The 12,094-nt window shown below is 43.6% G+C and overlaps 1 protein-coding gene across 6 annotated transcripts in view; it reads left to right on the plus strand.

The window, feature by feature from the left end:
• Positions 1-12,094, plus strand: part of ARHGEF7 (Rho guanine nucleotide exchange factor 7) — a 131,620-nt gene that overhangs the window by 10,933 nt on the left and 108,593 nt on the right. For 2 of the 6 annotated variants that reach the window (XM_065829636.2, XM_065829638.2), the window contains exon 2: positions 5,811-5,897. The exons of 1 other annotated variant lie outside the window; for it this stretch is intronic. In XM_065829636.2, the coding sequence (XP_065685708.1) occupies positions 5,811-5,897 (87 nt within the window). Of the gene's footprint in view, positions 1-2,961; positions 3,009-5,595; positions 5,724-5,810; positions 5,898-12,094 lie in introns of those variants that run through there. 3 more of the 6 variants (XM_071807370.1, XM_065829639.2, XM_071807363.1) reach the window with 3 other exon arrangements.

Here is a 12,094-nt window from a genome sequence, read left to right on the forward strand (position 1 = left end):
TATGTTAAGGCACCTACTTTGCCCTTTGTGTCACGTGCAGAGCCTGGGTGAATTCTTGTGTAAACACTGCACATTTAAAATTTGGGCACCGTAGTTCATGGATTGTAAGAGCTTCAGTCTGTTACTGGATCTAGCTCTTACTATCTATGCTGACTGCCTGCTGCTGTGTTCTCAGAGCATGGGTTTCCTTATGCCAAAATACAGGTATGCAACACACAGCAACTGCTGTGGGGGTTATTATTGAAAAGTTTGTGGGCAGCAGGTTTTATAGGGTGGGAAAAGTCAGTACTAAAGAGCTACTGTGCCACAGAAACAGTATCATGGTAAGATCTGGTGTTCCATCAAGGCATCTAATTTTAAAACAAAACTCTGCCTTGCTGAGAATACTGATCTGTGTTTTTAGTTTAAATATAGCATGCTGCTAGTGTCACCTAATGCTGCCAGCAAGACGTGCGATCCATGAAGTGACTGGCCTGAACTGCAGAGGGCCCCTCAGTTGGAGACGTGAAAGGTGCGATTCTTCAGAGTGCAGCTGTGGCTCCTGCTGTCCTTGGGAGAAGCTCCATGCACAGTCCTCTGAGCCTGCCTCTGCTCACTGATTACAGAGGGGGCACTGCACCTGTCATCAGCCCCTAGCAATGGATGCTCCCTCAAGAAGCAGATGATGTCCTCCTGTGTAGCTACGGAGGATGCCATTGTGATGCTGCTCTCTCTCTTTCATCCCTGCCAGGTGCAATTTATGAGGGTGGGTGCTCTGGGATGGAGGATGGAGTGAGAAACCCGAATGCCTCGAAGGATGGGTCCTGCTGGGCGTGAGTTCAGGAGCAGGGAGGAGGTAACACAGGTGGTGGTGATGGAAGGAACCTGCAGGAGTTGCTGGGCAGTGAATCACCCGCAGCTTCATAGCCCAAGTTAGTGTGAAAATGGCCCGACTTCCTTCTCATTATTTATTTATTTATTTTTTTAAAATCTCATTTATTATCCCTGGACACAAACTGTGGCGACAAACCCCAGGCTGCAGTGTCTGTGCAGGAGGTATTGGCCTCTGTGCCACCATGCTCCATCAGAAGATCAGTTGCGGTTGATGTTGTTGTGCCTTAGCCACTCAAAGGGGCTGGATGCAAAACACAGCTGCTGTGGGACTGCGTGTGATCAATAGGACCCTTTCACTAGCTTTGCTGCATTGTTCATTTATAGTGTTTTTACTGATCAGAGCGTGGTAATGCTTGATGTATGCAAGGTGTTTTGAAACACTGAGAGAAAACTCTTTCTGGCTGTGAGGTTGATACAGTGTAAAAGGCTCCAGGGATAATAAGAAGGGTGCAGGAAAGATGATCTGGTACACTGTGACAGGACACCACCCTTGTTCATCCTGTCCCTACAACACCTCCCTTTGGGACTGCATCCTTCTGCAGTGCTCTTCACAGTGCAGGGCTGTCTCTTTATGGGATTTTCCCCTTCTTGCAGGCACCTCTTTGTACTACAGGTGCTGGCAGCTGTGCTCCTGAACAGGACATTTTTAAGTGTCTCTGGACATGCCTACTAGTTTGCAGCTGCTTTTTATGTTCTCTATTAGTTTCTGCTTTCTAATAATGGAGATAGTCTTCTTACATGGTAAAACACGTTGTATGCATTATATGTCATGCTAGATAAATGATTTTTTTTTAACTTATATGTTGTAATTCTGCTGTAATTCAGTTTCTTGCTGTTGCCCTCCTGGTAGATTCCAGTTTATATTTAAAGACCTCATACACCTCTCTTCCTTTATTTCATTTTGTCAACTTGTTCAGCAGATAAATGCAAGTGAACAGCTAGTTTCCTGTATGTATAGCTGAAGATGTCTCCTACTTTTTATTGATTTCTTGTGCTTACTCATTGCAATCGAAGTTGCTATTGTTGTTTTCTTTTTTCTTTTATTTTTCTTTTGAACTCATTATTTTACACATTCCTTGCTTATTTTCTTCATATACTTTCCCAGTCCAAATGAACTAATGGTGGCCTTTTTAATTTTTTCTAAGACTATCCATATTAAACCTTGATACTACTCTTTTTTTTTTTTTTTTTTAATGGTTGATTAAAATAATAGATTTAAACTGATCAAAAAGGATCTAACATTTAGCTCGGTACCATCTGTTTGTATTGCACATTGTTCTCCGTTTTCTCTGGATGCTGGAAAATGTGCTCTGCTCCTTGATAGCCGCAGTGGATCATGCAAGTGTCCTCACTGAACTAGCTGTGATTTCCAGAACTACTCCCTGAGAGATTAAATCTTAATCAGAACCTGTCCCTGAACTATGAAGAAGTGGTTTAAACTGTTGCTGCTCTGTGTATTACTTTCCACTTGTCTCTTTGGATTCCACTGTGGAGCCCTGGTCCCTAATTAAGAATCTGTCAGATCCCTCTGGAATCCTTATATTTTCTAATTACTGTTAACCTTTTTTATTTGTATTACTACAGCACATAGAGATTCCAGTTGGACATTGAGGCCTCTTCGTAATAGGAGTTGTATAGACATCTAAGAAGCAGACAGTTCCTATTTATGAACTAATGGTGTTGGTCTATGAAAGGAAGAAGATGAAGCAAATACTGGAGAGGAAGATACGTAACCTTTTTATTTCACTGGCTTTATGTACATGCAATCTGTTTTTTATTAAGCTAAGTAATTTTGGAGTATGACACTACTTAAATTTTATTTTGTTTATCCTTTCTCTCTGACTGTATTTGCCATTTTTCAGGCAGTCTAATACTGTGGTCTGCTTGCGTTATGTTCTATTTTGAATAGTCAGTGAGTCTATGAATGTGACCCATGAGAGAGACATCACCCTCCCAAGCTCCTTTTAACTGTGTGTAAAGGATGTCATAGACCATAGGTGTGATTTTCACACTGGCTTGGCTCACATAATTGAGCTTTAGGATTCTGTCAGAGCTTCCAAGTTTGTTACTCAGGTCACTGTGTTTCTCAGCCACCTGTAGGAGAAGGTTACCAGAATCACATTAAGATTTCCCAGGTAAGTAACTTAATGGGTTTGCTTCTTTTTAAGGGATCATTAACACTTTACATTTCTAGCAGGATACAAATGCTAAGATACTTTTAGATTTGTTACCCATATGCTTCTGTCTCCTATTGGATAAAAATGCCACTATAGCCACAGAGCTGAGAAAGCGTAGTCTGCTTCTAGCATTGCTGCTAAAATCTGTTCCCTTGTTTTGTGCAAGAGGATTTCTAAAGATTAACTTATTTCATTCTTTTGGGGGAAGATGATTTTTAACTGGAAACATGCGTTATAGTGCTGGTAGGGCTGAGGTCTCACAGACTTATTCTTGGCATGGATTTTAGGCTTCTAGATCTGACAGAGGACAGTTTGCAGGGTTTGGGTTTTCTTTGCTTGTTGTTTCTTTAATCTTTAAGTGAAAGCTTTTGCCCTCCTCTAATCAGATGTTCCTCCTTACCTATTTTTTATTGGCCTGTTTCCAGGTACGTGCAGTCTCTTAGGAGGTAGTAGTAGCTATGTCTGGGTTTTTTACAATTACTGAGTTATGTACTTAACATGTGGGAACTTTGCGAATAAGAAGTGTTAACATGGATTATGTTATGAGACAAGTAATTTGCTTCTTTTGAGCGATATCTAGATTTACCGTCATTTCTTGTTAGAGGTTATTCTTGTTCGGGGAGTAGAAGTAATTTTAAGGTTTCTCAGAATGAAAAGAGGTCTTGATGAAGTAGAAGCAACAAAAAAATTGTTGTGCAAAAAAGAGATGAGGAAGTCTGATCCATAAAGGGAGATCGAAAGCGGTTATTATGCAAATAATTTAAAGAAAAAAGTTACAAGCTGCAACTCTGTAATTATTGTGTAAATATTAGGAATATGGAGATGGGAGCATCCTAGAAGCATCAGCTTTCATGGAAATACTAATGGGATTCTTAGGAACCCTTTTTAACAAGGGATGTTGACATGATTGACTATGCTTGAGATTTCTTACTTGAATTAAGAAGTAAACTAATCAGAGTAATCAAAAGTATAACAAGCAATAAATGTGAAACCAGCAAAAACAATGCAAGAAGGATGAAGCTCTTGGTGTTTCCAGGAGGGTTCTCTCACCACTTGCATTCTTTCTGAATTTGTTGAGATCATCTTTTGGACTGTTGTACTCATGTAGGACTTCTTTGGTGTTCCCTTTATGGTTTTGAGTAGTAAGAGGGTTTTTCTTAACCCACAGCAGTTTATCATAGTACCAAACAATTTGAGGAGGTTTGGGGGTGTAGGAGGGGTGGTGCTTGCTTGAGGAATAGAAAATCGTTCAACTCATGGCTACCAAACTCCTTGTATTACGAAATAGTGGCTTTCATTTAAGACTCATTTGAATTTTGTGCTTAGAAAGTTATAGTGACCCATGTTTAAATTTGTTTGTACCAGGCTCACCCTGTCATGCTGTTGTATTTGTTAATTTTTGTGGTGTCATAGGGACAGAAATAACTTTTATGATGTATAAACATAGGGAAAGGCACTACACTGGTTTCAGCTTGATACAACTGTAGAACATTATGTGACATTCCCAATGCTGTGGAGACGGATTATGCTTCTGAGCTTGTGTAGCCTTCACATCCGTGTGTAGTCAACCAAACTTCCAAGTGTAATGCCTAATCAAAGGACATGACGCCGCCTGTTGCCGCCTCAGCTTCCAGCGACTTGCGATGCACTTGTGTGCTGGGCTGTCCCCTTCCAGCAGAACGAGGTGGCTAGAGCTGCGGGTCTGCCTACCTCTTGGGTTTGGGAAATGCTTTGTTTGCTAAACTACTTCATAGAAATCAATGAGCTTATTGGGAAATGATGCTTATGTACGCACAGAATTCAAGTTAAGCTTTGTTAAGCTGCAGCCCCGAAGCCCACGGAGCTGGCTGCTTTTCTGTGGAAGGTCTACACTTCACGGTGGAGGTTGAACTGAAGGCAGCATGAATGTGGCTGCAGAAAGCACATGGCTGCGTTGCCAAAAGCTCTTTACAGTTCAGTCAAGGTTTTGCTCTTTGTGAAGTTGCTTCTTTTCTGGGGTAGGAGGAGACTGCAGCTGTTTAATAAGCTACAGATAAACGAAGCTAGTTAACACCGGACTCTGCAATTGGTAGATCATTAACTCTGGGTGCCGATATTTCTCCACCGAGGTCTTTGGGACATTTCTGATCTGTTTCCTTGTTGCAAAACCCGATTCCTAACGGTGAAGGCAAAACAAGAAGGGGCACTGGCAGCCCCATGAACGACACGGGTGTTTAACCCCGGGCACCGCCGCGGCTCAGTGTCAGCCGGGGCAGGGGCTCTGTCAGCCTGAGTCCGAGGCGCCGCCCCTGCGGCCCAAACCCTTCGCGGCACGGGGGGCAGGGTGTGTGTGTGTTATTATCTAAAAAAGAAAGAAAAAACGCCGAAGCGGCAAGGCCCGGGAGCGCTCTCAGCGGAGCTCTCCGCCTTCCCCCCTGCGGCTGCGGGCGGGCCGGGGCGGGGCCGCGCCTCCCTGCCCGCCCTCCCCGCGGTGGAGCGGAGCCGAGCTGAGCTCAGCCGAGCCGAGCCGAGCCGCCCAGGGCCGCGCCTGGCCCGGGACACCCCTGCCTGCGCTCCTGCCCGCCGCCCACTGCCCTCGCACGCCATTTCCTGTGCTCCGTGTTTACTTCCCGGTTCAACCCCTTCAGTGGGAGCGATCGGTGCCGCCGCCGCCGTTTGCAGAGGGAGCGGGAGGTGAGGAGAGCAGAGCGACGGGGGACGGCTGTGCCGTGCCGTGCCGTGCTGGCTTCCGCGCTGAGCCGTCCGCCTCTTCTCTTGCAGGTGTACCCGGAGCCGCGGACGGAGGGTGAGTGCCTGAGCAACATCCGCGAGTTCCTGCGGGGCTGCGGTGCCTCCCTCCGCCTGGAGGTGAGTCGGGGCGGGGGGAGCGGGGTGCCCGGGAGGGGAGGTACCTGGTTCTATCCCCGGGTGTGGATGGAGGCGGGGGGGGAAGTGTTTCTCTGCCTGGTCGGGGACGCGGTGCTGCCCACCCTTTGTGCCCGGGGGCGGCCGGTGGCGGGCGGCTGACAAGATGGTGGCGGCCGCCCCTCCCCTGGCTGCGGGCTCGGGGGGCGGCGGAGGAAGAAGCCGGGGGAACCGCCGCGGGAGCCGCCGCTGCCCACACCGGGGCTGCCTGCGCTGGGTCGCGGTGGCGGTTGAGCCCTGGCTGGGCCCTCTGTGGCCGCGGGAGCGCTTGGCTGAGGGGCGGTGAAGCAGAAAACGTGCTGTACCGCGGAGAAAGGGGCAGGGGCGGGCCTCGCTTCTCCTCACCGGGCGCTGAGGCAAGGGGAGCCCCGTCCCTCTGATGCTGGGAAGCAGGGATGTGCTGCCGGGGCTCCGTGTGCCGATGGGGTTTGTCCGGCTCCGTTGCGGCTGAAACCTTTGCTGTTAAAACGGGTATAAATCGTATCTGATTTATTTGTGGAACTGTTTCTGAGGCGCTGGAGTTGGCTTGTGGAAACGCGGTTGGTAACAACCGAATGAGATGCTAATTTAGGAAAATGGTAGGTGGTGGTTCTTCTGTTTTAAATTTATGTTACATAAAAGCCCAGCAAACTGCCATATTTTCCAAACATGCGTTCGCAGGGTTGCAAATTAGGTAGTTATATATTACCAGTATATTTAGCTATAGCAAGTACATGCTGCTCTCGAGTTGCAACTTCACTGCATTGGAAAGTGAAGGTATTGTAATTTCAGTTTTTAGAGGCATCTTTTGGGTGGAAGAAATGGTTTCTAGTGCTTCTGAAATTAAATTAATGAAGTCTTGCCTTAAGTAGTTCTCAGTTTCTTACAGTACCTCTGATCCTGCCTGTGATTTTTTTCCAGGAAGTAACAGAATATCATTAAAGAGACTCTGATTGCTTTCCTGAGGCCTCTAAACAGTGAAGTATCATTAGTGAAATTAATGATACTTACAGGACTTGCATTTAAGCTGAGGTTTCATCAGAGGGAAGGATGGAAATTAAGACAGCGTTTAGCACTGTTCCTTGTAAAATAAGACCTTGCATTCTTACCTGCCTTTCTTCACCTCCCTGCCCCCAAATAATAGACAGTCTTATAGGATTTGTTGGGAGAGAAAAACCAAATTAAGTTCTGAAACTTTCAGAAACCAGCTTCTGGGGTGGACTTTGTGTTGACTCAAGCGTTCTGTTTTACCTTAAAGCAGCTGGCTGTCAATTTGTCTTTCTGAGGCTGCATTAAGTTTTTCGTATTTTGGACATTCATCTGCGAGAGCTGATTGAAAATCCAGGTAGTAGGCGTGTATGAGCTAGAGAGAGTTAGGTTAGGGAAGCACTCCAGATTTCAGTTTGGAAATAAATTGAGTATTGCAAATGTTGAAGCAAAAGGGGAAAAAAGAATACTGTTAATATTTCTCCCCCCTTACTTCCTAGAGCAGGTCTGTCACTAAGCTTGGGGGTTTTTTCAATTGTGACAGGCTGGGAAGAGTCACAGCATTGCAGCTTGGTCTCTCTTTTGTAGTTGTGGAAAGCTTTTGCCAGCTCTTTTCCTTGGAGTGACAAGAAAGTGATGAAAAATGACTAAAAGAGAAGATAAATTTCGTCTTTCTCTCAGAGCTTGAATATCTTTGGGCATAGTCAGATTGTTAAACTGGCCTCAGGGGTTTCTCAGCTAGACTGCCGGAAACTCTTGTCTTACGTGGAGGTAACTGGCTGTGGTAGCTTCCAGCTCAGCATGTTGGAACAGGAGTTACTCCCAGGCTACCAGAAGAGTTGAGAGGCTGGCAGGAAAGAGCACAAATGCTCAGGCTTATGGACCCTCTCTTGTGTGTGTATTTATGGCTTGTACATTGGCTGTTCCCTGTTGTTTTCTCATTAATTTTTCCAACCCCCTGGCTGTGGCTGAAGATGAGAGAGGGATGGCAGTTTGGGTTCAGCCAGTGAGTAGCTGGCAGGAGCCTCTTGACCATCCGCTAATCCTGGGCTCTTTGTCATGTCTCCTTTAGCAAGGTGTGAGTCAGCCCTCCTGTATCTCCGCCTTCCTCGCTGTGGGAACTCGGGAGATGCCACAGCTCCTCTGTGTAGCATTTGTGTAATTCTTCGTTAGTTGTGGTCAGGTTTAGAGATTGTGTTGAGCGAAGGGTGCGAAGAAGATCTCTGAAAGAGGTGAAGGGGATATTTTCAGCGTGGGCAAATAAACTAATTGAGAGTTAATGGTGAGTATAAATTTGACAAAGTGGTGGATGTGTATGTGATACCTTGAATAGTAGGAACATTTGGATAATACAGGTATTAGAGGAAGCTCTGGAGTGGTATGGGTAGATGTAACCTTGTTCCATGCACTAACGCTTTTCCTAACAAGTATTCCGCAATGTGTAGTTTTGCATGGCTCTACAAGGGGTACGCTTGAGCCTGGCATTGAATCTGAGTTTTATGTAGCTGGATCAGGTAATTGTGTATAATTTTGTGAGTGTGGTGAAAACATGGTACTGGTTTGGTAAGCCTAGGTTCAGCATTGTACAAGTGTGTTTTTTGTTTTATTCCCAGATCTGAATTAATCTTGGAAGTAGCAGGATTGTGTTTTTATGAAACGGCATCAGAGCTCCTTGCCTTGCTGGAGCTCTGTATGGTTTCATCTTTGGAGACTTTGTTATGGCATGTTTGAGAACGCGATAAACTGCTGCAGTTAATGGAAAGCTGTACAGCAGTAGGTAGCTTCTTTGAGGTGCTTTCATCTGTGGCGTCCTCTTATTAGAGGACATGATGACTGTTTTCTTCCTACCCTAAAAATAAGGGGTGGAGATGGGAAACTTTGTTGATTTGGAAATGTTCTGGTGTCTGAAAGGTATTGTTCTATTTTCTTCCTCATCCCAGTAAGTTTGGGCTGTTAGAAAGATAATAGGGTATTCAGGAAGAATATTTCAAATTCTAATGAGAAGGATTGCTATTCCTCCAAGGAAGCCCGTGGCTCCCTTCCCACACCTCCTGGTATTTTTTTGATGTTTAAGTGTTCCAGAGCAAAAAGAGTACTTAATCTAGAGCTTGCAGCAGTCCTTTGTAAGATGAAATCTGGGTGGATAAAGTAGAGTGTGTTCAAAGAAATAACCAGAAGAATGTTCTGCAAGTATTGCTTTTTTATTTGTAGGCAGATACAAAGAACTGAGACCTATTAATGAAATAAAAATGTTCTTAAGACCTCAACCAGGGACTGAATTTGCAATTCTATGTTATTTTTCCCTTCTGGAAGTGGTTAGTGTTTCCTTAGAATAATTGTAGTGTTGAGCAGCTTATTCTGCTTCGAAGCTTTGCTGTCTGTGATGCATGTAGATAGAAGGGACTGTGAAATAGTGACCCACATTGTCACTTCACAACTCACTGTGCACTTTTTTTCCTTAGGCAGGGGATTTTTGCTATATACTGCCCTTGCCATTTCTACTTTAAAGGCTGTTTTCCCCTCCAGTTTTTATTTGGGGTGGGAAGACGTTTAAGTGCACTCCCTTCTGAGGAGAATGACCCACTTTTCAGAATAAAGTCCTAGACAGTTGTTGCACATGCTCGACTCTTTTCTAGAAGAATATGGGTTGATATGTATAGTTGATATGGAACTGCAGGTATGCGGTGTCTTCCACAGAAATCTGGCAGAAGAGGCAAGAATGAAAAGGTGGGGATCACAGAGCATTTGTTTCTATCTGAGCCCTAATAAGTTTTACTGTAGTTATTATCTTGTACCTGTGTTGTGTTACTGCAGTTTGGTTCTCTTTCGAACAAGTTTCAGCTTCCTGAATATAACACAGTCTTTCCTCATTTTTTGACCAGAGCTGCTTGACAGCTTGCAGGGCTGAAAAGAGGCCCTGGAGAAATCACTGTATAGTTCAACAGCAGAGAAGTTTGCTTGGGGAGCAGTTAAATGTAGAATAATAAGCAAAAATAGTTTAATAGAAAACCGTGTTAGTGTATGTTGTTTAAAGGGCAGAATGCTTGATACATCCTGTGAACAATACCAAGCTCTATGTGATCAAATTTCATGATTAGTGTCTTGTAGCATTTTTCTGTTGGCTTTCATCAAATGAAAGATTAATGCCTGCTTATCTGCAAGTATCTAGTGTTAACAGGTTTCTTAAGCTCAAAAATGATTTGTATTTCTGACTTTTATACTGATGGGAATGACGGAAACTGGTGAATGGAAAAAAGGTAGACAAGCCATGGATCTGAGAGACTTTTCTGTACCTGTCAAGAGACATTCTTGCCTCTGGGATTCAGAATGGTCATTTTATTACAGAGGCAGCATTGCCAAAATCAGGATTTTATTTCTACAGTAAACCGACCAAAGAAGAAATAAAGCAAACCTGGCAGTATCATACAATCTAAGAAAATCCTTTGTTTGTTTATTATTAAATCTCTTGTATAAGAAGGATTTACCCTTAAGGTTCAGAACATGGCATGCAAATTTGGGATATTAAAGCTCGTGAGCTATGAAGTGTATCAAGATATACAAATGCCTGTAAATGTCTATAACATAGCTCTAGCCTAGGGGGAAAGTTTGCAAAGGGTGCCAATGTCATTCTGTTATAGACAAACTCATCTTTTGGGAGCAAGCTTGCACGTCAGTCTTCTCCCCTCACACCCACCGTAGCAGTTCATCCCTCAGGTCATTTTCTGAGCATAGTTCTTTAGATCTTATGGCAACAGTCCTACTGCCGTTGTGGCCTTGGAAAGGCATTCTGCTAGTTGGCTTTCAGAGACCTATAAGGAAAGTGTAGAGCTAAGCTGCTAGCATAGATGGATTTAGCTCACATCTGTTAGTGAATTAGGAAAGACTGGGATTCTAGTACTGAAGGGCTTTAGGCCAGCCTTATGATGATGATATAGAAATTCAGTCACCCACCTAATCCTTTCAGTCCTTGTTTAGGCTTTTTTTTTTTTTTTTTTTGGTCTTTTTGTCAAGAACAATATTTTCTGTAGATTTTATCTTGGTTTTATTCCAACAGGATGTCTTTCTGACCCAAAAGGTGTGCTGCCCAAATGCCTTCATGATTCTTTTTTATAAACATTTCCAGAATTTTGATCTTTTGAAGTTACCATTCTGTGCCTACAGACCACACATTTGAAAGTTTTATTTGGAGGCTGAGGTCTTACTGGTAGATTTTTCAAAAGGGAAAAATAGTACAAATAAATTGTATCTCTTATTACCGATGTGTCTACTGTATTTCTTCTCTTCCCCCCCTGATTTTTTAATAGTTCACAAAACTACTCTGAACAGATCTACACTAGTTAATACTTCCAGTGAAGTGCTGTGTGTCACTGCAACTCACCTTGTACATATTGACCTCCAAGACACGACTGCTGCTTCCCTGGTTTCTGTCCTTTTCCCCATGTGTTAATATGACAATTCTGAAAAATCAGTATTTCATGATGCTTGTCCTCACATGTTTTCTTTTTGGTCTGTTTTGTCTATCACTTATAATAGAGAAGCACAGCCCGACTTGCATGATTAGAAGGCCATGTTAGCACATCCCAAGATGTGCTAAGACAAGAAGATACTGTTACTTGGCTATTTATGTTACTTTTATAGAATGACTTCTTTTTATGATGTGACTGTTTCTTATGATGCACAAAGAGAAGTAGTCTGGGACTGTGACCACGTTTCATGTGTTTACCAAATCCTTGTATTCCCATTGAGGAGAAGGCTTTGAATACTACTTTTAGGGTGTCTTACAAATGAATGTTGGAAAGATAGTGTTGGTTTTTCGTGTTTTTTTTTTTTGTTGTTGTTTGTTTGTTTGTTTGTTTGTTTTGTTTTTCAAGGTCAAACCAGTTCCTCATCTTGAGTACTACTCATGCATGATATCACTGTAGCTGAGGAGGTGACACAGAGGCAGGAATATATGATGCTGGACAGGGAGGAATGGTAGTATCAGCAACTGTTACAGTTTTATCCAGTAAAACACAGTCTAAAACATGAATGTGCGTGGTAGCCTTTCAGATCCTCACACTGTTCCCTGCTCACTTAAACCTTCCTTTTCTTCCCATGAGAATTTATTTCTTGTGGCTCTGCCAAGCTTGTTGCATCATCACGAGTGTGGTATCGTGCTATCACTTCTTGACTAA

The sequence above is a fragment of the Patagioenas fasciata genome, chromosome 1 (assembly GCF_037038585.1).
Source record: "Patagioenas fasciata isolate bPatFas1 chromosome 1, bPatFas1.hap1, whole genome shotgun sequence".
Taxonomy (NCBI): domain Eukaryota; kingdom Metazoa; phylum Chordata; class Aves; order Columbiformes; family Columbidae; genus Patagioenas; species Patagioenas fasciata.